The 22,969-nt window shown below is 44.8% G+C and overlaps 1 protein-coding gene and 1 long non-coding RNA gene across 3 annotated transcripts; one reads left to right on the top strand and one right to left on the bottom strand.

Moving 5' to 3' along the window:
• Positions 1-36: 36 nt before the first annotated feature.
• LOC123091628 (regulation of nuclear pre-mRNA domain-containing protein 2) lies at positions 37-19,075 on the bottom strand. The gene is made up of 8 exons (XM_044513193.1): positions 18,765-19,075; positions 18,461-18,636; positions 16,344-16,591; positions 7,308-7,481; positions 7,055-7,211; positions 5,274-5,413; positions 4,942-4,977; positions 37-1,333 (listed from the first exon to the last, which is right to left on the bottom strand). The coding sequence occupies exons 2-8, from the start codon at positions 18,576-18,578 to the stop codon at positions 458-460; spliced, it is 1,749 nt and encodes a 582-aa protein (XP_044369128.1). The 5' UTR covers positions 18,579-18,636; positions 18,765-19,075; the 3' UTR covers positions 37-457.
• Positions 19,076-20,053: 978 nt separating this feature from the next.
• On the top strand, positions 20,054-22,503 carry LOC123091627 (uncharacterized). 2 transcript variants are annotated; one of them, XR_006443377.1, is made up of 5 exons: positions 20,054-20,449; positions 20,686-20,785; positions 21,110-21,467; positions 21,820-21,934; positions 22,066-22,503. It is a non-coding gene; the product is annotated as an uncharacterized lncRNA (long non-coding RNA). The 2 variants fall into 2 exon arrangements; XR_006443376.1 differs by having other exon boundaries at positions 20,055-20,449; positions 20,686-21,467.
• The last annotated feature ends 466 nt before the right edge of the window (positions 22,504-22,969 follow it).

The raw sequence follows: 22,969 nt of genomic DNA, 5'->3' as shown, positions 1-22,969 counted from the left end.
CGATACATCCGTATTTAGACAAATCTAAGACAAGAATTTTGGGACGGAGGGAGTAATAACAAATAAACGTGAACAACAATATGAGTATATGAAAAATAGTTACAGTTCAGATCCCATCTATCGGTAAGTTCTACGACCGAGGAGCCCTAAAATGTTAATATCATTGGGCAACAACAATTTAAGCAACAGTATCACCCATTTGTTTGTCTCTGAGCTAATTAACGTGCTATGCAAAGAAAAGTCTAACTACTTCATATGGTCAGGAAGTATCGAGCAAACTTCTCAGACCAAAAGGAACAGTTATACATCACACAAGCCGTACGCCTATTTTCATAGGCAGTGATCCTGTTTCTCCTACAGGACCTGTAACCTAACCGGATAATACTCGGGGATTATTGTTAATGTACAAAGATAGCACAAGGTGCTGCCTTTATACCCCGACATTTGTAATATAGCATCATTGCCGTTGGACGGATGGAGATTGCTGCACCTGAACTGGAGGGAAAAACCCAGTGCTTGAAGTTTGGAAGAATCCAGTTGATGTTGGAGATTGCTGTGGTGCCTGTGGAGACTGCTGCTGCTGCTGCTGAATGGGTGGCAGAGGAGGTGGAGGAGGTGGTCCATTTGGCATTGCAAAACCTGCCGGCAACAATGGAAGTGGAGGTGGCAAAGAGCCAGCCATCATCCCAAAGGGTATCATTCCGAACATTCCTCCAGGACCTCCAGTATTTTGACTAAACTGCTGCATAAGTTGCGGTACCATAGGTTGTAATGGAGGTGGCGCAAATGAACCTGGTACTTGGTTAGCCTGCGCTGGTGACTGTGTGCTTCCAAGAGAAGTAGGTACTGCTCCAATCTGTTGTTGCACTTGTGGTACTTGGGCAAAGAAAGGGGGAGCCCCCGTATCACCAGCCTGCTGCTCAAGTCTAGGCCTCTTTGGTCTGTCAAAGCCGGGAGGCCCTGCAGAGAGTTCTCCAGAAGATGAACCACCATTTATGGAAGCAGCTTGTTCAGCAGCAAGGGATGAGAAAATGGAGGACAGCACTTGCTGGCCAGATGACAAAGATGCAAGCTTATCTGCCATAGCTGCTGCTGTTATCTTGGGCTCATCACCCATAGCACTGGTCATGGTGGGAGGTGAGGTTGCTGGATGCACCGGCTGAAACTGAGGAGATATAGGACTTGCTTCTGAATTCTGCATCGCAGCAGTTGTTTGCTCTGATGGGAATGTAATCATGGGTGGACCAGAACTAGATCCTGGACCATTCGTAACAGGAGCACCACCAAGACGTTGTCTGAGTTGCATGGCATGTTCAGCCTCTGCTCGAGCAACCTGTTTGTCAATAAATTAAAGGATTAGCCATAAATCACTAGTAATTCCACGAATAACTGCTAAAATGCTACGGTGCCACATAGGCAGAAAAGACGGTGATAAAGATAGCTACCAGTGTTAAATAGAATCAATTGTGCCTCCATAGAAAAATCGAGCAATACATTAACAGGAAAAGATGCTACATATAAGTATAATAAATGTTTGAAACTTTCAGCTTAAATTTGCAAATAACATACGTTTGAGCTGACATCTACGTGGGCCATTGCCCTATATATACATCTATCCAAACCTATCCCTGACCTCTGTTAAGGAGTATTATTATTAGTATTATAGGTCTAGGGCCTTGCGTATTCGCATTAGTTTAGATGTAAGCCAAGTCCCTTGTAATATTCGCCCCTTGGGCAATGCAATAAATCTAAGTTACTCATTTAGAATGGTATCATAAGCCCAGGTTTAGAGATTTTTTGGACACCGCAACTCGTCCTCCCGCTCGTTTTCCTTTCTTTTTTTTCGGTCTCGTCTTGTCTAGATTATCTTCCGCTCGAAGCTCTTGTCCCAATCCCATCTAGATCAAAGCTACTACCGAAAGCTCATGATCAGGATCATGCTTGTCTTATTCGCTGATTGGATCGGCCCTGGCCATTCATCTTCATCGTTCCTGTTCGCTGCCTCAACAATCGAGCATCACCGGTCCCAGTAACTCGCCAGCACCCTACATCAAGCCAATCTTCCCGATCGAAGCGCTCGCTCCCACGATGTCCGCCACTCTCCGTCTCCTACATCGACCGCCAGGGGCGATGTTGTTCCCCATCGACCCACAGGCCGGCCACCATCTTGCTGCTCACGGTGCTCCACCGCCGGCCCGTCATCTGCACGCCTCCACTCACTCGTACTCACCTTTGTGCAAACCAACTCGCCTTGCTCCAAGGACGCCGCATTCGTCTTCAACCAGGATGCCACCGCCACTGTCTTCCATGCCATGGCGCCTCGGCTGTTGTCTCCAAGATTGACCGACGACTGCCACCAGGTGCCTCCCATGCCGCCAGAGTCCCCGTCACCCCGCTGCACTTGGCACATCCAGGTTGATCTTCTTGAGCACCGTCATCCTCTAGTGCATCTCCTGCCCAGGCCATCATTGCCGCCCGCATTTCCGCCTCGCATGGCTGCGTTCTCGCCGGGGAGCTCGATCCGCTGCCCCCCTTCTAGGATTCCCTCCCTCTCTCTCTGGCGACCGTCTTCATCGCGTGTAGCAACATAGGCGAAGATACAATTTAAGTATCAAGAGAAGATGGGTTGTCAAAAGAAGATGGCGCATCAAGAGGATGAATCATTTCTGCAAGAAATCGTAGCAAACCGGAGGCGGAAGAAGCTCGGCAGAAAGAAAATGGACATAGATCGACGACGATGCAGAAGGAGGCCATGAAATCCCTATAGAAGACAACAAGGACAAGAAAGGCCACAAAAGTTGTATAGAAAGGGCTAGGACCAGAGAAGAAAGCTGCCATAGAATGGTTTGGTGGACCCACATGGCATGAGAAACACAGAAGAGTAACGGACTTGGTGGACGCAAAGGAAAATAGAAAGCTAGAAGCTAGGAAGAACACAGCAGACAATGATGCATGAGCCGTCATGTTTGCAAGAGAGGCTGCAGAGGAGGCCGTGCAGGTGAGATGACGACGAGGAGCAGCGGAAAAGAGGAACTAATGGATGAGCACACAGCACCGATGGAAGGTGCACCACCATCAAGAATCACCGGACAGCACTGATGGAAGGTGCACCACCATCTTCGTGCGAGGTTGAGCCAGTTTCCTTTGATGCACCATCTTCTCGATTCTCCCCCTTTGGCTTGACTCAACAGGTCTTTGAAGACTCCATGCTACAAACACTCTCAAGACATGGATTTTTGGGTTTTCATTATCTGTTTTAGTGGTATACTTCTGCAGATGCAATGCTATTGCATAGGCTTTGCATTTGAGAGGAGGCGGGGGGGGGGGGGGGGGGGGGGGTTAAGGAGTATTATTAGTATTAGCATTGGTCTAGGTCCTCCACCTCTCAACTTTATGATACAAGCTTATTAGCTTCATAAGAAACTGCAATGGGTAACAACATATCAATCAGCACATACAATCGCACAGATAAATGCAATGGACACCTCAACCGGGGATGCAATGCTATTGCATAGCCTTTGCATTTGAGGGAGGGAGGGGGGGGGTGTTAAGGATAAAGGCACGGTGCAGCTCCTGACAAAATTGATGGCTACAGAACAATTAAGCCTTCTGTTGCATGCAGCTAGGGCCCAGCGCTCTCTCTCTCTCTCTCTCTCTCTCTCTCTCTCTCTCTCTCTGCTTTTCATGCGACCAATGAAAGAACAGCACTAAACTATGCATGCAAGTACCAAGGCTGCTAAGACCATGTAAAAGTGGACGACGCTTCGTGGCTAGCCGGACCTTTAAACCCGGACGGAGGTAGCATTATTAGTATTAGTATTGGTCTAGGTTCTCCACCTCTGAACTTTCTGATACGAGCTTATTAGCTTCATAAGAAGCTGCAATTGGTAACAACACATATATGCATGGGGCCATCAACCATGGTCACATCATTCAATCAGCACATACAATCGCACAGATATATCCAATGGCTACCTCGACTGGGGGCACCGTAGACGGACACAACCTTATACATATCAGACTACCCAAGGTGTTGTACAATTGAATTCTCTCGAAGCAGATATAACAAGATACATCATAGTAACCCAACTCTGCAACTGGAGCGCACGAACAGTCAGGCTCCAGGATCTGAAAACAGCAGAGCGGAACGGGCGGTGGTGCAAATTTGCAGAGCTGGGATTTCGTGCCCCAGACACACGAAATGCAAAACCGGGTTTGAACCAGCCAATTCGTGGGAGGGGTGTGTTCTAGACAGTTTTGAGAGTTTGAGGGAGGTATTCTGAACCAAAATCAAAGTTCAAGGTTATAATATGAACTCTAGGACAAATTCAGGGGGCTGGGGTAAAGTGGACCCCAGGGATGGTAACAGGAGTAAATAAGAGACAGAAGAGTGCTTGAAGGTGGGATGCTAAACTGGTCGCTGGACCTGTGTGCTCACTAGCCAAGCAGACCTTGGTTGGCCTACTACCTTTCATCCAAGCTGAATTATACCACAAGTACTTCAGTTACTTCACATCCTATTAGAGAGCTTGAGCAATGCATTCATGTGATATGTATCTGCATGTTTTTACATGGCTACATTCATCTTGAACATGCGGATACAACTTCACCAAGAGATGTCAATGACCAAGAAAAACTCTAGCTATGCCTTGCCTGCCATGGGGCATCATAGATATCATCAAGCTTCAAGAATGGTACCCAGATCCACGCAACATGGACAGAACAGCTAGCACAAGGCAAACATGTATCATAGGTTCATAACAAGGAAGCTAACCGATCCAAGAAAACGCACAACACAATCTTGGAGTTTAACCAAACAAATTACTTCTAATCAGTACCAAAAATCAGCAGATTTGGCTTTCTACATGATTTTGCAGGAATATCAACGTAGTAATGAATATGACAATAACATGTAAGATGATATCAGCGAAAAATCCTTACTTGCAACTGAGTGCGAAGAAGCTCCGACTTTCCTTCCTATTATATAACAAAAAAAACATAAAAGCTCTGTAAATTGCAAGCCAAAGAAGGATTTTGTGCTTGTATGAATGGGTTCTTCCACTACCGCAACTATTGATATGCCCTGAGATTTGTGTACATTCCCCCGCCATACTTTATTGTAACAGAGGTGAGAGAATGTGCACAGTTAACAATGCACACAGTAGCTGAGATAGTAGAAGCATCCACTTTGCTAAGGTTTTTTCCTATTGTAAGCAAGACAATATGATGCTATCAGGGTAAAACATTTGGAAGAAGAAAAAGGTGCTGAAGACCTGTTCACTGAGAGCTACTTTTAGTTGATTAATCAGGTTTATCCTAGCTCTGTCGACACTTTCAAGTTGCTCAATGCACTTCTTGAGGACTGCTTCCTGCTCTTGAAGGTCAGAGACCAATGATGATGCTTGAGGAATACCTAGGGAAAGAATGAATCAATTATTATCACTACATATTCTTATCGATTATGATCAAGAGAATAAATGTAAGTCTTACAATGTAAGAGCATTATATATTTTCATATCCATTACTTTACTTCAGGCTTCAGATTATAACAAGTGAGCAAGACCAAAAACTCCACAGCGAGGAGCATTTAATAGGAAACCTTCCATTATACTAGTATATTTCACTCTAAACCTCAAGAAAAAAAATATAATTGATATCGGCGTACAGAACTATAATTGTGTCGCAGTTGACACCAAAGAGGAATTAGCACATGCAAAACAATGTACTAAGCAGCCAGATGTGCTATACGAAAAACAATAGCGACGCATGAACCGCCACTTTAAAAGAACAGATGCTGTGCATGAAGAAAACTGTTTTCTTCCATGCATTGTGTCTAAACCATGATACAATCACGTTTATAAACAATTACAGTGCATAATCAAATGATTCTCTATCAATCGATTTTCTGTCACCAGTGCTTAATGCATTTTATAACCACTTAGTCTAGAATGTTATGCAAACATGACAGTGAACATGACATGCACATTGGAGCATGCTATTAATATTTTGGAAGTTACAACAATCCCCAAGAAACAAAAACAAAAGTGTGTGTACTCGCACACACACAAGTACAACACCATAACTCATATAACATGTATGAATTAGATGAAGATATGCAGTAAATCCCATAGCATCTACCTAACAAAGTAACAAATCATAGTTAGTGAACAGAGAAACCATTTGCAAGTTGGATTACTGTTGTGTTTAAGATATTGGTCTAATCTTGTACCATTACTTGAGCTCAGAGGAGTTAGATCATTATAATTTTCTCCATTTCAAAGACAAATTGGGTACTGTTGTTTAGCTTGACTGAAAGATTATGTTCTAGAAACAATAGTACCATGTACCAATATGATAGTGTTCACATTCAAAAACAGAAGGATTCTTCACTGGCATCTTCTATCTTCTATATCTAAATAGCTAGCCCCCACTAACCTATTTCTCTCAACATGCAAGCATGCCACCTCACCATGTAACATAACATGCATGGAAAAGGGTCCACCTCAACATGCAACCATGCATGGCAAGAAATCCACCTCAACATGCAAACATGCAACCTATTTCTCTCAACATGCAAACATGCCACCTCAACTTGTAATATGCATGGGAAAAGGCCACCTCAACATGCAACCATGCATAGGAAAAAATCCACCTCAACATGCAGGAGAATTTCCATTCTACTCCTTCCGATCCATATTAATTGTCATATTATTACTATGGATCGGGGGGGAGTATTATGTTATTTATATTTATAAATATTTTAACTATATAATGATCAAACACAATAAATCATGTATATTTACAGTTTTAGTTCTCATATTATTACTCCAATATTCACGTTGTATACTGCCAACTCTTATATTGCAGGGTATCATCTAGTTTCCTTAACACTACCACCCAAATACTTATAGTACATCATGGAACTGGATGTAAAATAGTTTTTGAACAACCATGACACAACACAGGCTAAGATAGGAGAATAGTGCCAAACATTCTACAAAGGAAGTTGCAGATGTCTATAACATTATAGTAGTGAAGCAAGCAAAATCCTTACCATGGGTACAAGCATTATCTACATCTTTGTCCATCTTCTCCAAAACATTAACAGTAGTCTTACATTTGTTTAAAGATGCGTCCTCATCAAAATACTGATCAACTACAGACTGATATGCAGTCGCAATCTTTTCAGGCATCCCGGAAACAGTCAGTTCCTACAGCAAAAAGGCAAACAAGGAGAGCTTTCCCAAATTCATTCCAATTTATGAAACCCATAGGGAGAATGGCACAGACAAGAAGTAGGAACATACTTTTATATATGTACTGGAATCCTTCCGAGCAGCTTTGGGATCTGAAGAGGGATTAGGGCTAGGATTTGAACCATTATCGTTGTTATCCAATGTAGGAGGGTTCTCACCAAGGATGTCAACTTTTAGGCTCTCAATACGGGTTCCAAAAACCTTCCGCTCATCCCAAATCCCTATCTGTAGTTTATAGAAACAAGATTACACTTTATTTTTTGGATTTTGGCCTTTACGATCAAACAGTAAAGTAAATCATTAGATTCACCATTTGTACTCCTGCATCAATTGGCAAAAACTCATAATACAATGTGGTTCCTATCAGTGCAGATGATGACTATAATCAGGCAGATTCATACAGCTAGTATTTACTATTTACTACAGGGCATTGTTCTTAAGGCGGTAAGGCGACCTAAGGAGAGCAGCCACCAGCCTGAGGCCTAAGCACCTAACGCGGGGCGCCTTAAAAACAATGCTACATGTTGTAGCAACTCCGATAGAGGGGCCCATGCAAATATTTGCATGCCTAAGGAATGACAGTGGAAGAAAATTTTAAGTCGCTGCTTCTGGTTGCTCACTACCAAGACCAGCAGTTCTTTTGGAGAGAAACATAATAATGCAATTGCTAAACCAGTGATTTTTGGAGAGAAAAAAAGGAAAAGATAGAAAACAACAGCCTACGGATACGTTCACTTTCCTAATTGGTACCTACTCTTGTACGGTTCATCCCTCAATCTCTGTACATGTAATGTAAATGCACACTGTGCATGAATGTATGACCATACCTTCAAAAGACACCGACAAAAATATCTGGAATCTGGAGAATAATATAACAGGGCAAGAACTGGATAGCTGAATAACCTAGAGCAGCAACAGAATATGCGTAACTCCACCTATGTAGTCTGAACATAGCTGATCCCAAGCCCAGGTAAAGGAGGAGGGTTGTGATAGACTTGGCGAGCCAACGTCAAAACTCAGCCACTCTTATGGAGATGAAACCCAAAAGAAAATCGTTGGGGCATGACCCTTAGCGACGCGGCATATCTGAACCTAGGAGTGGTATTAGATGGGCAAGGGCTGGGCTGTCACCCCCTTGTGGCGCGCCGTATCTTGATCTGGATACGGTGATAAGTGGTGGTGCGCTACATCATCGACCGTGTGCAATGAAAAATGAGCAAGGATCATCGCAGCTGACTCGACGAATGCGAAGGGAAGCTAGCCGAGCCAAGTAGGATCTGCTTAGGTAGCTAGAACATAGGGTCCCTGTCTCCCTGACGAGTTATGGGAGTTAGTTGATACAGCGGCGAGGAGAGGTGTTGATATCCTATGTGTCCAAGAAACCAAATGGAAGGGGCAGAAGGCGAAAGAGGTGGAGGATACCCGCTTCAAGCTGTGGTACACGGGGACAGTGCAAACAAAAATGGAGTAGGTGCCTTGATCAACAAGAGTCAAGTATGGAGTGGTAGACGTCAAGAGGTAAGGGGGGCACATTTATCTTGATCAAGCAGTCATTGAGGACTTAGTTCTCAATGTTATCAGGGTGTATGCCCCTCAAGTAGGCCACCATGAGAGCAGCACCAAGCGGGAGTTTTGGGGAGACCTAAAGGACATGGTTAGGAGTGTACCTATCGGCGAGAAGCTCGTCATAGAAGGAGACCTCAATGGCCACGTGGGTACATCTAACACAGGTTTTGAAGGGGTGCATGGCAGCTTTGGTTATGGCAGCATGAATTCTCGGATCATAATACCAGCAGTAATCTCGATGGGATGTCACGCGTAGCTGGAAGGCTAGAATAGAGTCACACGAGGAAGTTACCCAAGTTCATGCCCTCACGGTGCAGGTAAAACCCTAATCCTGCTTGATTGTATTGATGGTGGTAGCCTAGTATGAGAGCTATGGTGTAGTGTACAATGGAGAGATCGCTAAGGAATCTATGATCTAGCCCTAGGCGTCACTTAGGGGACAAGGCCTACGGTTTACAAGGCTCCAGGTCAGTTATGACCGGGTGGAGATCCTCCGAGATCCCTGGGATGCCTTCCTTGGGCACCAAGTAGATAGATGTGTCCTGATGAGGCCGACAGCAGAGTAGTGGCTCCTGGGATGGCACCGTGAGTAGCCCCCGAGTACGTCATGAGCTCGGCTGCGTCCAAGTCAAAATTGAACTGAGCACGCCGTCTTGTACTGTTTGGAGAGGTCTTGAGGTACTACCGAGAAATCCTGGAAGAGAAAACAGATCCTGCACCGCAAACTAATGGGCTTGAGCAGTGAGCCCTGCCGGGTGCGGACAAACGAGAATCCCTTGCCTTATCATGATGACGCAAGGGGCCAACATCAGAAGGCCAACTCCGGTGGTGCCGCGAAGCATCAAGAATCTTGGGTGAGGTCATGGCAACGTATGTCTGACCGAGGCCAGGCCTGGTTCAGCTCGGTCCCCGAGTGAAGACCCACTAAATCTGCTTGACTTGAATCGGTCCGATCTGGTCAAGCGCGTGGCGCGAGCCCCGGCGAAGTCAGGTCTCGTCGTCCGACGCATTGAATGAGGGGATTGTACATTAGGATCCTAGATTCATGTACCGCCATCATCACGTCTCGCAATTCGCTCGGCCCGTGGGCGTGACGGGTGGTTTCACAACGAAAACGTGGCAACGTGTCCTGCGCGTGGGGCACCGTTTGGGTTTCCTTTGGGGCTAGAAAATGCAGGGGGCGCAACGACAAGCGGACACTTTCCCTGCGCTCGCCAATCTTCATCTTCCTCGTGTGCTTGCCCCGCCATCGTAGACAGAGCTCCACGCGCAGATCTTCTTTCCCTTCCCTAACTCTCGGACAAACCAAAACTAGTAACGCCTAATGGTGCGTGTTGAAGCGAATCGGAGAAGAGGTGGCGCCCGAGGCAAGAACCATCCCATAGCCAACGCCACTAAGGGGAAATGGATCCCCTAGTTGGTGACATGGGACCAGCTGGATAAACTCATTACCCATGGCTTCTTCCCGAGGCAGGCGGCAGTCCATTGGCGTGCACCGGCAGAGGAGGAGGTCAAGCCGGCGCCGCAGCCGAATGAGCGTGTGCTTCTTACGCCATCCGTCCAACGAGGTTTATCCCTGGCGCTTTACGGTTCCTTCTGCGGGCTTCTTTTCTTCTACAGCGTCCAGCTTCATCACGTGAGGCCTAACCTGATCCTCCACATCGCCTCTTTCATTGCAATGTGTGAGTGTTTCCTGGGGACCCGGCCCCATTTCGGCCTGTGGCGAAGGCATTTCTGGGTCAAGGTGCAAAAGAACTGCAGCTTAGCCGACATTCAGCTGAAGCCTAGATCCTACTTCAAGCTCAAGCTGCCCAACTCCGTGAATAAAGTGGAATAGGGGTGGTTTCATTGCCCCGACGTGTCGACTCATGGCAGACAGACGGGGTTGCCTCCATACTTGGATAAGCCCCCTATTTGGCATCAATCTTGGGGCCTGGGTTCAGCCAGTGACGAGTCACCTAAAGTGGAAGTGCTTCATCAGGAAGTGATGCGCCTAAAATGTGGCAGGCTCACCGAGGAGCAAATCCTGGCGACTTGGTGGAGAGGCGCATCCAACCCCTTCAGGCATGGGTTCACCCCATGTATGAGTATGAGGGCCCACACGACGCAACCCAGTCGATGGCGAAGCCCTACGACCAACTTACACTCAAGAGGATGGCTGCCTTAGTGGTGAATGTGAAGGTGAAGGACATTTCAACAATCATCCGAGTCGAGCCGTACTCGCGCACGCATCCTCCTTCCAATGTAAGTAATTGAATCCGACTCCGCTTCTTATATTTTTTTCCTTGTGTCGTCCGTGCCAAGGAGCCCGGTAGATTCCGCCATCGATCCGAAGGGGAGCCAGATCAGCGAGGATAGCAAGGATGAGGTCAACGATGAATCGAGCGATCCGAATGGGAGCTAGCCGGACAACGAGGAAGTCGACGACAACGATGGCCCGTTGATATTCCGACAGACCTCAAAGAGGAGCCGCAACTCGGAGATGTTTGATTTGCGAATCCAGACACAAGCAAACACGCCAACCTTCGAGGAAGCCGACTGGAAGCACTAGCGGAGCGAAGCAATGCCGAGCTCCTCCACCATCGCGCCATTGCCAAGGAAGAAGATGTGTGTCGTCAAGGAGTTGTCGTTGGGCAAGTAAGTTGCCAAGCTTTATTCTTTTTTCATAAGTTTGGTAAGTTGTAGGTTGGACCAGGTCTTGTCCTCATCAAAAGCAATTTGCCTGCAGGCCGCCCGGGAGCTTGAGTGAAGGGGAGCCGACCAGCCGAATCCCACCGCACATTTTCACCAAGTCGGCTGTGACGAGCTCATCGACGCAAGGTGCGTTGACTTCCTCTACTCACCCGGCCATGACACCGGGCATGGAGGGCCAAGTCTTGGAGCTGCCGCCATTGCACACCATGTCGCCTCTCAAGGACGTGGTGGATCTAAAGCCGGATGTAAACCCGATGGAGACGACGAAGGGTACAGAGCCGATTGTGCGCTCGACGCCAGTAAGAACGCTCGAGGCCGATCCAGCCACTAGCTCAAAAACAACGCCAATGGAAGGAGTAATTGAGGCAGCTCCCGTCGTCCTATGGGTGAAGTCGACTGGCCAGACATCCCCCGCTATGAGGTATCAAAAGCCCAACTCCCGCCACGAAGATGGCTTCGCCCATGACCGTCATTGAAGCCCCTGAGTCCATGGAGACACTGGTTTTGTGTAGCCGAAGCAGCGGGAAGATGGAGCCTTTTTGCCATTGTAACACAGGAGGAGGCTGACCAGGGGACGACGACAAACTGGGAGACGATGGTGGTGGTGTCGTCGCGATCAAGCTGCAGGGGTACTTGCGCGCTGCAAGGAGTGAACGAGTGCCTCACCTACCTTTGGGGATCAAATTTAGTGATAAAAAAGAACAAAGGAAATCATTTGAACTTGGCATGGAGTGGAACATCTTATTCATGGTGCTGGCGAGGACAAGGTCGACCCCGAGGCGACAGGAGCCGAGCTAGCGGCTTTGCACACGCCGATCCCCGGCGAAAGCGTGAAAGCGAAGGCCTTGGAAGCCCAAGGCAAGGCCCTTGCGCAGGCACAACTACGCCTATGGAGGGAGTGCGACCAGCTTGCTACCAGACAGGACAGGTGGGCAACCACCAATTGAAATCACCGTCTGAATCGCATGGCAGCCACTAAGACCGCGATCTTGCCAAATCAAGCCCGGGAGGCTCATACCTCTAACCTAAACGGGGAGCCCGACGATGTGATGGCCTATCGCGACCTCATGGCGGTTGCCTAGATCACCCAATGGTTGAACAGTTCAAAGGCGCCAAAGCCATGCTCAACATGACGGTGGTTCAACATGGCATGGCCAGCCAATCCCGCAACCGACTGGCGACCACCTCCGAGCTACGCATCGATGCCAGTTCTTCGTGGCCCAACCACACTCACAACTGCAAGCTCGAACCTGTTAGGCCAGGTGTCAGCCCGAGAATCGTGCAAAGGCCCGGAGACAGGCACCGCTTCGAGCGAAAGCCGACCGTCACCCTGTTCGACCTATCATGATCCATGACCAGCTAGGGCGACAACCGGACGGGTGGGATACCATCCGAGCTCTCTGCGCCGACAAAGCACACCAATACAGAGGGAACCCTGAGGTGCTCAGCTCAGCTTGCCTTTTAGCTGCATCCATGCTTGATGCTTCACCTACGAGGTCCTCGAGCACCCATTCCTGAACAAATTCCAAGTGCGGAATATTCACAAGTATACATGCAATGCCAAGCCGGATCACTGGATGGCCGACTACCTCACGGCCGTTAACATGGCCGATGGCGATGAGCTAAACACGCTTCGCTACGTCGCTGGCAGGACGAGGGCCTAGCTGAACAGCCTACCAGCCAACTCGATCTACGAGTGGCAAGACTTCGAGGATGCATTCATGGCCAACTTCGAGGGCACTTACCAGAGGTCGAGCAACCCCTATGACCTCAAAAATCGCGTCCAAGAAAACAAAGAGACGATCCACCAGTACATATCATGGTGGCTCAAGAGGAACCCTCTAGAAGAGGTCTCTGACGAGCAGGTCGTCCAAGCTTTCAAGCTCGATGTGTAGGACGAGCACCACAGGCATAAGCTGGCCAGATCAAGGATCAAGATCATGAGCGAGCTCATCGACATCGCCAAACGACTACGCCACAAGCGAGGAGAACATGCGCACTGCTTGAAAGTGCACATCTGCCAAGAACTCGGATAGGGCCGATTCCCCCAGGCGAAGAGACGATTCTGAGCACTCATGGCACAAAGGAAACCGCAAGCGCAAGAAGAGGAGACGGATTTCGACCTCGGTTAAGAGCAACCCGTGCCAAGCCCTCACGGTGGAGGTAAAACCCTACTGCTTGAATCTATTGGTGGTGGCAGCCTCATATGAGAGCTATGGTGAGGTGTAGAATGGAGAAATCACCAAGGACCACGTAGGTGTATCAAGATTAGATGATCTAGCCCCAGGCCTCACTTATATATGGGGCAAGTCCTAGGATTTACAGGGTCCAGGCCAATTACGGCTAGGTGGAGATCCTCCAAGATCGACGGGATGTCAAGAAGAGGATGTCTTAAGCTTTGCTTTAGCCTACGACTTGATCATAGCTAACATCCATTTTAAGAAGAGAGAATTCCATCTGGTGATTTTCAGCAGTGGTCAACACTCTAACCAGATCGATCTCATCCTCTCGAGAAGATTAAATACACGTGCTTGCCTAGATTGTAAGGTGATACCTGGAGAATGTTGTCCCTCGACAAAAGCTTGTGGTGGCTAACTTCCGCTTTCGGGCGTGTGTCTAGCGGGATAAGCGAGCTATGGCGACCTCTACTAGCATTTAAACACGAGGGAGGCGAAAGGGAAATCTATAAGGTGGCCAAGATCGCATAGAGGAAGACGAGGGATGTCAACCAAGTCAAATGCATCAAGGATGGAACAGATCAACTTCTGATGAGGGATGAGGAGATCAAGAATAGATGGCCAGAGTATTTTGACAAATTGTTCAGTATAGAGAACGAGGACTCTGCCATCTAGGGATGTCAACCAAGTCAAAGGCATCAAGGATGGAACAGATCAACTTTTGATGAAGGATGAGGAGATCAAGAATAGATGGTTAGAGTACTTTGACAAAATGTTCAGTCGAGAGAATGAGAGCTCTTCCATTGAGCTGGACATCTCCTTCGATGATACCAACAGATGTTTTCTACAATGAATCCATGACTCTGAGATCGATGATGTAAAAAGGATAGAAGGAGCCGAGGGGATGGGCCCTAATTGTCTCCCCATTGAGGTGTGAAATGCCTTGGAGACATAGCAATAGTACGGCTAACTAAGCTTTTGAACCTCATTCTCGGTCAAACAAGATGCCCCAAAAATGGAGGCGGGGTATATCAGTACCAATCTTCAAGAATAGAAGGGATATTGAAAGTTGTACTAATTACCATGGAATTAAGCTGGTGAGCAATAGAATGAAGCTATGGGAGAGAGTCATTGAGCAACACTTAAGAAGAATGACAGCTAATCAATTTGGTTTCATGCCTGGGAGGTTGACCATAGAAGTTATTTTGTTGGTATGACAACTTATGGAGAGATACATGTAGCAAAAGAAGGACCTACATACAATGTTCATTGACTTGGAGAAGGCCTACGATAAGATATTGCGGAATGTCTTTTGGTGGGCCTTGGAGAAACACAAAACCAGAACATAGTACCTTACCCTCATCACGGACATGTACGGTAATGTCGTGACAAGTGTTCAAACAAGTGATGGTGACACTGATGACTATCCAATTAAAATTGGATCGCACCAAGGGTCAGGTTTGAGCCCTTATCTTTTTACTTCGCTGATGGATGAGGTCACAAGGGATATGCAAGGAGATATCCCATGGTGTATGCTCTTTGCAGAAGATGTGGTGCTAGTCGATGATAGTCAGACGGGAGTTAATAGAAAGTTAACTACTTCTAGGCTTAGTAGACCTAAAACTGAGTAAGCTTCATTGCTACTAGGCATGATGAGGTTAGCCTTGATGGGCAGGTGGTACCTCACAAGGACACCTTTCAAATTTGGGATCGATGTTGCAAAAGGATGGTGAAATGATGAAGATGTGAACCATCATATCAAAACCGAATGGATGAAGCGGGCCAAGCTTCTGGCGTCCTTTGTGACGAGTGCCAGGAAAGCTAAAAGGCGACATGTCCAACAGTTAGGTGTAGACACAAGAAAGGATGGGGTTTGAAATGATGATATGCGTGATAGAGTTGGGGTAGCATCAACTGAGAAGCTTGTCCAAAATCGTCTAAGATGGTTTGGGAAGATTAAAGCATGCTGATGATGGCAAGAGAGGTCGGGGTAGACCAAACTGACATGGGAGGAGTCCGTGAAGAGAGACATGGAATATCACCAAAGAACTAGCCATGGACAAGGGTGCCTCTTAGTTAGCTATCCACGTTTCCAAAACCATGACTAGGTTTCGAGATCGTTATGGTTTCAACTGTAGCCTACCCCAACTTGTTTGGGACTTAAAGACTTTGTAGTTGTTATAGCAAAATTATATGCGTCCAATAGTTTGTTAAATCAACTAAGAATGATAGATCAATCATATGGTGTGTTAGTATTGTGATAGCACTAACAGATTTAGATCCCTACACTGTTTTGCGAAAAGGCACAAAGCACCAAAGTACAAATCAAACGTGTACTCACATTGTTTCTTTTTATAAGAAGTATAAAAGGTTCAATCTCGTTCCATGATATAAGTTGTGCATGCGAATTTACTGGTGTTTTTGTCTTGTTTCTCATAGTTATGACATCTTAGCCCACTTGCATTTATAAGTACTCTCACCTACTAGTACTTCGATGATTTCAGATGTATTAATGTATGGATACTTGGATACTCGGTAGTTTTCTGCACTGTTTTTCTTAGTTTCATAAACTCATTGATCCTTGTGCTAACTCAAAATACGCCTTATAACTTGGAACGAAGCGAGTGATGATGAAACAAAGAAAACTTACTAATCTTGCGACCACTTTCTTTCCATGTTCTCCCCCGTTATCATGAACATCTTTAAGTGATCCCGGAAGAACCTTCCAAAACTCATTCACAAATTCTCCACCCTTGCGTTTGCTATTTTGCAGGATGTCATTTGATAGATACAGGAATGACACTTTCTTATCCTTTGTTGCATTATTAAACTGCTTCTCCCATGTGTCGACAATTCTTCTGGCTCTCTTCCGGTGAAAAACACACCAATGTGAAAGTGCTACTTAAGAGTTCAGGAATACAAAAGACAGCTACTGCAATATAGACTGAAAGGGGAAAAAATATGCTGCAGAAATTCTCAAATTTAAATCTATAGCTGTCATCTGAATATTTGATACTCTAGAAAAACAGGATTTATCAAAAGTACAAAAGTTAAATAAACCACAAAACTGATTACAGCGTGATAAAATGAGAATTATCCACACCCAGAAAATAATAACAGTTACCAGTAAAAAAATATCGGTTCGAAAAGAGGTGTACTTTCAATTAATCAAATGTAACCGCCATATGATGTGCACAGAACAGTAATGGAACACAATACTTTGGAGAAGTACACATATGAAAAACATAGCAAACCAGAACAGGTAGGTAATTAGCTGGTCACAAACTACATAGGCCCCATTCTAATCTGGATAACAGACCAACCAATGTAGATTCCCATTAGAAAATGGCCTAACGCTTCCAGTCATCTTATTCTACTTTGATAATTAATGTTCTTGAACACTACATACCTAGAAGCAGAATTAGGACACACACCCACGCCCACACCCGGTCACCCACACAGACCCCCCAAAAAAAGCAACATTACACAGAAAAGTAGGAATTTACAATAACTTAGCAAACTTAGTTGTTTATTAGTTCCGCGAGATTTGGTTACAAGTTTGAGATGATGTAGTGTATCATACAATTTTCAGGGCTACACTTCCTTCCATAAGATGAAAGCACAAAGACGTCGAGAAAGACATGTAAGCTACCCTTTTCATGGTAAATATAGGAAGGCATCCACATGATGAATGTCTACGTCTTTCGTAAAACTCATTAAGTTCCCTTTGTAGCAGTAGTTGTCACTTGTGGTTAGTTCAAGGGATGATAGTGCGTGATATGGTCTAACTAACTGGTTAAATGCTCAATATGAGGATAGTGTCACGATGTCCAAAAGTTAAGTTGCTTTGCAAATACAACCTTGGTGATAAATAAAAGAAATACCATCAGAATAGCGACCCCATGAAGATCATTCAAACTAACAAAGTCACAAAAATATATGAGTATAGACATACAAATACCCCAACAGCAACAGTCAGAAGAAAATAATTTCGTAGTTAAAAAGTAAAAAACGCATGTCTTGGTTTCGTTCTGTAAAAGAGGATGTGATGTAATTCGTTCTGCTCACTCTTCCTCCAAACAAAATGCTCAAAATTCGCTGAATTGAGCATGAGAAAAATTATATCCCAACTACCACAGGCCCAGACAAATGATAAGATAGTATTGTGCTGTAATATATAGTCCTAACAGTTCTTGCCATCATATCATCTGCCATTCCCTAAGGGTAATGCCCTCAAAAGATAATGGAAACAACTTTGTGCTATGACTCTCAGAAGAGCAAGGAAACCAAGCATCAACAGTCAGAACGCAAGTACATTATACAAACTTAAATTGTGATGCAAAGTCAATATGGCACAAAACAAATTCAAAATCAATACTTTGCCATGGACTCATATTATACATCTAAAATGCAGCAAAAACAACACTAATTTTCCTCATAGAAGTGTGAGAAATATATCAACCAAGAGAACAATCCACAAGCTCCGGAAAAGTATGTCAATGCAATTATATTCTATGCGTCACTAGCGAAACCACAAGAAGCAGACTACTCGTGTGAACCAGGTCACCAACAAACTACTCGCAGTAAGCATCCTGTGAGGCAGAAACAAGGTGGATAAGCCAAATCTTTCCAAATGGGATCTCATGGGTCATCCACATTGTAATTTAGGGCTTCACTTGCCGAATAACACATCAATCCAACTAACAAGAACACGCTAGGCTATCATATGCAGGTGCGCATGAAATTAACCAATGGAAACAAGGATACTCTGGATGCTCGCCGCGGAGCTGTTGAGTTTATTTAGCTTCTCGGCAAGCCCCTTCTCGCTGAAAGAGCCGCCGCCGCCGCTGGTCTCCGCCTTCGCATCCGCCTTCGTGCCCGCCATCACGAAGATTCCGCCTAACCCCGTGTCAGGACCGGTCCTTCGCTGACCCGCCGAAACCCTAGAGAAATTTACGCTTCAAACAATCTGGGCCCAGAACAATCGGAAAAGGATCTCGAAAGTAATCAGGAATTTGGAGGATTGCGGTGACAGATTACAGGTCGGAGATTTGCGGGGAGAAGTGAATACCGAGTTGCGACCTCCTGAGCTTGAATTTGCCGCCGGCGAGGAGAGGGGAGTGGGGAAGGGAGGTAGGGGGAACACGAGAGGGTTTCCTCTGGTTTTGGGAGGTGGTTTTTTCGTTGTTGTTTTTATTTTTCTGGGTATGCGTTTGCGTATGCTGCTTACGGAAATCAGGCCTTGATATGAGTAACTATTATTATGGAGTTTCTTCAGTAATTTAAAATTATACTGAAATATAAGGTCTTATGTAACGTCTCGTGACGTATGAAAATATGAAAAAAAAATCCAAATAACACACTACTATTATATTGCTTGATAGATGTTGATTATTCGAAGTTGTCGTCGGAATCAACCAAACAAATTTTAACGATGTGAATTCCAAAATAAATAAATATCTAATGATGTATTTTGACAAACAAAACTACACTATAGTATTTTTATTTATCTGCTCGTAATTGACACACGCCACTTACTAATTGAGTACAAATGCAAAGAAACAAATACTTTATAGATAGAAACATTCGGTCAATATTATCATATAAAGTGAGAGGGGTGATGGAACAAGGTTGGCTTTACTTCTTGACTTTTACTCAGGAATTTGGTTACAATATTTTTTATAAAAATATTTAATGTTTCGTGATTTCCATTTTCTACAGTACATGTCTCATTTAGTGGTTTTTCGGGGAGGGGAGTTACTTTGTATTCTGACGATGTTTCCTCAATTTTTGGCTTCAGCTAACTGGGACTAATTCTTTTTGAAGAAAAAACTGTACAAAGAATCAAATCTATATCTATACCTAATAATAAAAGAAGGTATTTTTCTATGATTTTTTGCTTGGTTCATCCATATTATAAGTTTTCTTCCGTCCAAAAGTAATGATTCGTTTCTGCGCAGTTTTTGGGCCTTACACGTTGTTGTTATAGGTGTATGGGCCACAGTGCCGCTATTGGGCCTCGACGCCATGGTGATATTTTTTCACCTCAAAAGAAAAACTACAAGAGTTCCAGTGATGGAACTCCCAATCTCCCAACCAGTTTCGAACACGACAACCAACTCAACCACATCATGCTCACGTGTAGAAATATGATTTCTTTTCCTATAAAATTGTAGCACCTCACTCCCTTACATCATATCTTTCCCTACTAATAAAGCAATTACTGCTTCTGGTCGTACGTCATCGACGCTTTGGCAAAAAAGCCCCTCTGTTTTGTAGTATTCAACCCGCAGTCCTTTCTTAAGTGAGAAAACGTTTCGTTCAAACATTTTACAAATAAATCCTTATAGTTTATTGTATTCATCACACGGTCCTTTTTAAAGTGAAAAAAACCACCAGAAACACACACGAGAACGGGCTCTCCTCTCCCTCGCCTCCCGATCCCAACCGCCAGGCGCTCGATCTGGTGCCGCGCCGGCCATCCGGGCGCGGCGTCGATGGATCTGGCAGCGGGTGCGGCGTCTTGCTCCGGTGGCGACGGTGTCCTGCTGATGCTAAGAGACCAGGGCATGAGGGAGATAGGAAGAAATGAGGATAAGGGGCACAAGGTGAGGGAGGCGGTCGCCACCGGCGGCGGCTCCGGTGACCGGCCGGAGGGCAGGGAGAGGAGCTCCTGTTGAGGCGGCGGGGCTTGGTGGATGCTGGTTCCTCCGGATCGACCCCCTACTCAGATCTGCACGCCCCTGATGATTGGAGGTAGGTTAATCACTCTCCTCTTTAAAACTAGATCGTTTTCTTCTTTGATCTGGAAAACATAAAGCCTTAGACACCCAACGGTATGTTTCAACACGTTTTTAGCCTTGATTTGATGTAAAAAGGATCTAATTTCTGTTCCCGCTTATGTTCTGGATTTCATCTTTTCTCCTTTCTCTGATTTACTCATACACGACTCCTGACTTGCTGCATGTGGCTGCTGAATCTTCCTACTGCAGGTGTGCTTTTCACATGTTCGTTGAGTTGCTTAATGACATAAAAAAATGAAATCTGGAGTTATGCAATTGCAGCAACAAGGACGGATGGCCATCTTCACAGGTTATGCCCCTTACTGTAGTTTGCATTCAGTCATGTGCAGTAATAATGACATATTTGTTAGCCTGCTAGCTGTTTCCAGATTTTTTTAGACATGATTGACTGCTTCTACACAAAAGGAGTTTGTCGAAAATAAGAGCAATCCCACTGTTGCTACAGAGCCTGAAGATTCTTTGCCTTTCTTTGAACTGTTTCAGTTTTTTCTTTCATATGGCTACAATTATTTGATTGGTCCATGTAGATTTAGGCAACATGAGATGAGCCGATGATATATATTGTAATGTATGATGTCTATTGCTACAAGTGTTGATGTCTTGGTGATGGCAGGTTTTGCAAGTAATTGAAATGCTTTTTGAGTAGACGATAATTAGATAAAGTTCTACCTGATCTTGAGGTATGTGAAAGTGAACTCGGTGATTTCGAGTAATTCTAAGAGTATACATCTCATCTATCAGGTATCCTTTTTTGAGTAATGCTAAGAGGATACATCTCATCTATCAGGAATTAATCCATCTCGTTTTCTCTGTGTTTACCTTGTTCTACAAATGGCTAACTAGGTAATGATTATTGATAGCTAATGACATGAGGGAGAGGGGGACAAGCCCCTTTAGCTACTGCAATACGGTTGTGCATACAAATGTGCTACTCATATTCCACTGTTAGACGAGCTAGCCGCGAGAAGCAGGTTCAGAATTCAGCTCCATTTGATTTACATTTAGATCATCTTGATGCAACACCATCACTTTTCTTGATAGCAAACAACAATTTTAGTAATCATATATAGCTTTTCTTTGGTTTGTTTATTCTATTATACCATAGATATCATGAGAAACTGTTAATCGCTTAAGGAGGGTGTTCTGTTCACTCAAAATGAACTGCCTAATGGTCTGATTAGTTTATGTACGTGAAAATTTATTTTAATAATTATAGTTGCAATTTCCAGACAAGGCATATGTTCTTTTATACTTTTATAGTGAGTTTACAATAGGTTGAATAGATTTGATTTCTATTTCCTTTCCTCATCGTCGTCCGCTTAGGTTGTAAGGGGAGCCAGAGAGGTGAGGGAGGTGACCAAAGCGGCAGCGGCCTTGGGGTGTCGAAGAAGAGTGCGCGGGAGGATGGAAAGGGGCTCGTATACGACGGCTGGAAGAGGTAACCTAGGATTTCGTGGTGCTCTACTCTATACCTCATGCTCGGATGATTGTACTTTTCGTTTTGACTGATCAATTGGGTTTAAATCTGTATGAGTTGGGTAGCAACTTGAGCTCATATTTCGCTTGCAGTGGTTGTGCAGAAGGAAGATGTTGGTTGAATGAGTCCCTTGGAGCCTAGCGGTGCTGCTCAGCCCTGTACATGCCATTGCCCGCCTCTGTGAGTAACTGGGATCCTCACGCTACCAATTTGGTCATCCCTGGGAAACATCAAGCAGATCATGAGACTGCATCTTGAGAAGAAGCATTATTTACAACTCAGTATTATGTCATGCATGGAAGAAGCACTCGACCTTATTACTAACTACTTCCTCTGTACACAAATATATGACGTCTTAGACTGAACATACAAGCCTCTAAAACGACTTATATTTATGTACAGAGAGAGTAATAACATGTAAACAGGTGTGTTGCGTTCCTATTCTGATCGTGGATTTCAAGCATACTGCTAACAAATGTTGGAGAGCGTGGCAAGTTTCATCTAATTCAATACTGAATTTCTGGCCTTCACATTGCCATCTTTATCCCATATAAGTTTCCGAAGTTTATGATCAGTATAACTACATTTAGTAGCTGTTGCAAGCGAAACACAGTTGGGTAGAGCAAATTAATTGTTGTTGACCGAAAATAGTAGGCGCCAATTTGTTTTTGTGCAGTGGGTGGGGAGAAATTATATATGGTAGAAGCCAACCTGGTCGTTTTATGTTTTTTGTTGGACGATGTTATTTATCTATTTGGTTACTTGTGCATAACTTTATTTAATTGCTGAAATTTATCTTGCATTAACAGTTTTTCTATTTGAATGTAGTCCTGGTAATTCTTTCAGTTGGGAGATTAAACCCTAAATTAGGTATATATTCTTCATTGATTGTTGCTTGACTTTCACTAGAGATTATTTTTTCACAAGAAATGGGTGTTGTAAATGAAGGATTCCATTCCCCACTTTAATAGTAGAGATTTGAGCGAATATATCTAT

The sequence above is a fragment of the Triticum aestivum genome, chromosome 4B (genome assembly GCF_018294505.1).
Source record: "Triticum aestivum cultivar Chinese Spring chromosome 4B, IWGSC CS RefSeq v2.1, whole genome shotgun sequence".
NCBI classification, from domain to species: domain Eukaryota; kingdom Viridiplantae; phylum Streptophyta; class Magnoliopsida; order Poales; family Poaceae; genus Triticum; species Triticum aestivum.
Note: the sequence above shows the minus strand (reverse complement) of the source record. Positions and strands in the feature narration are given on the sequence as shown.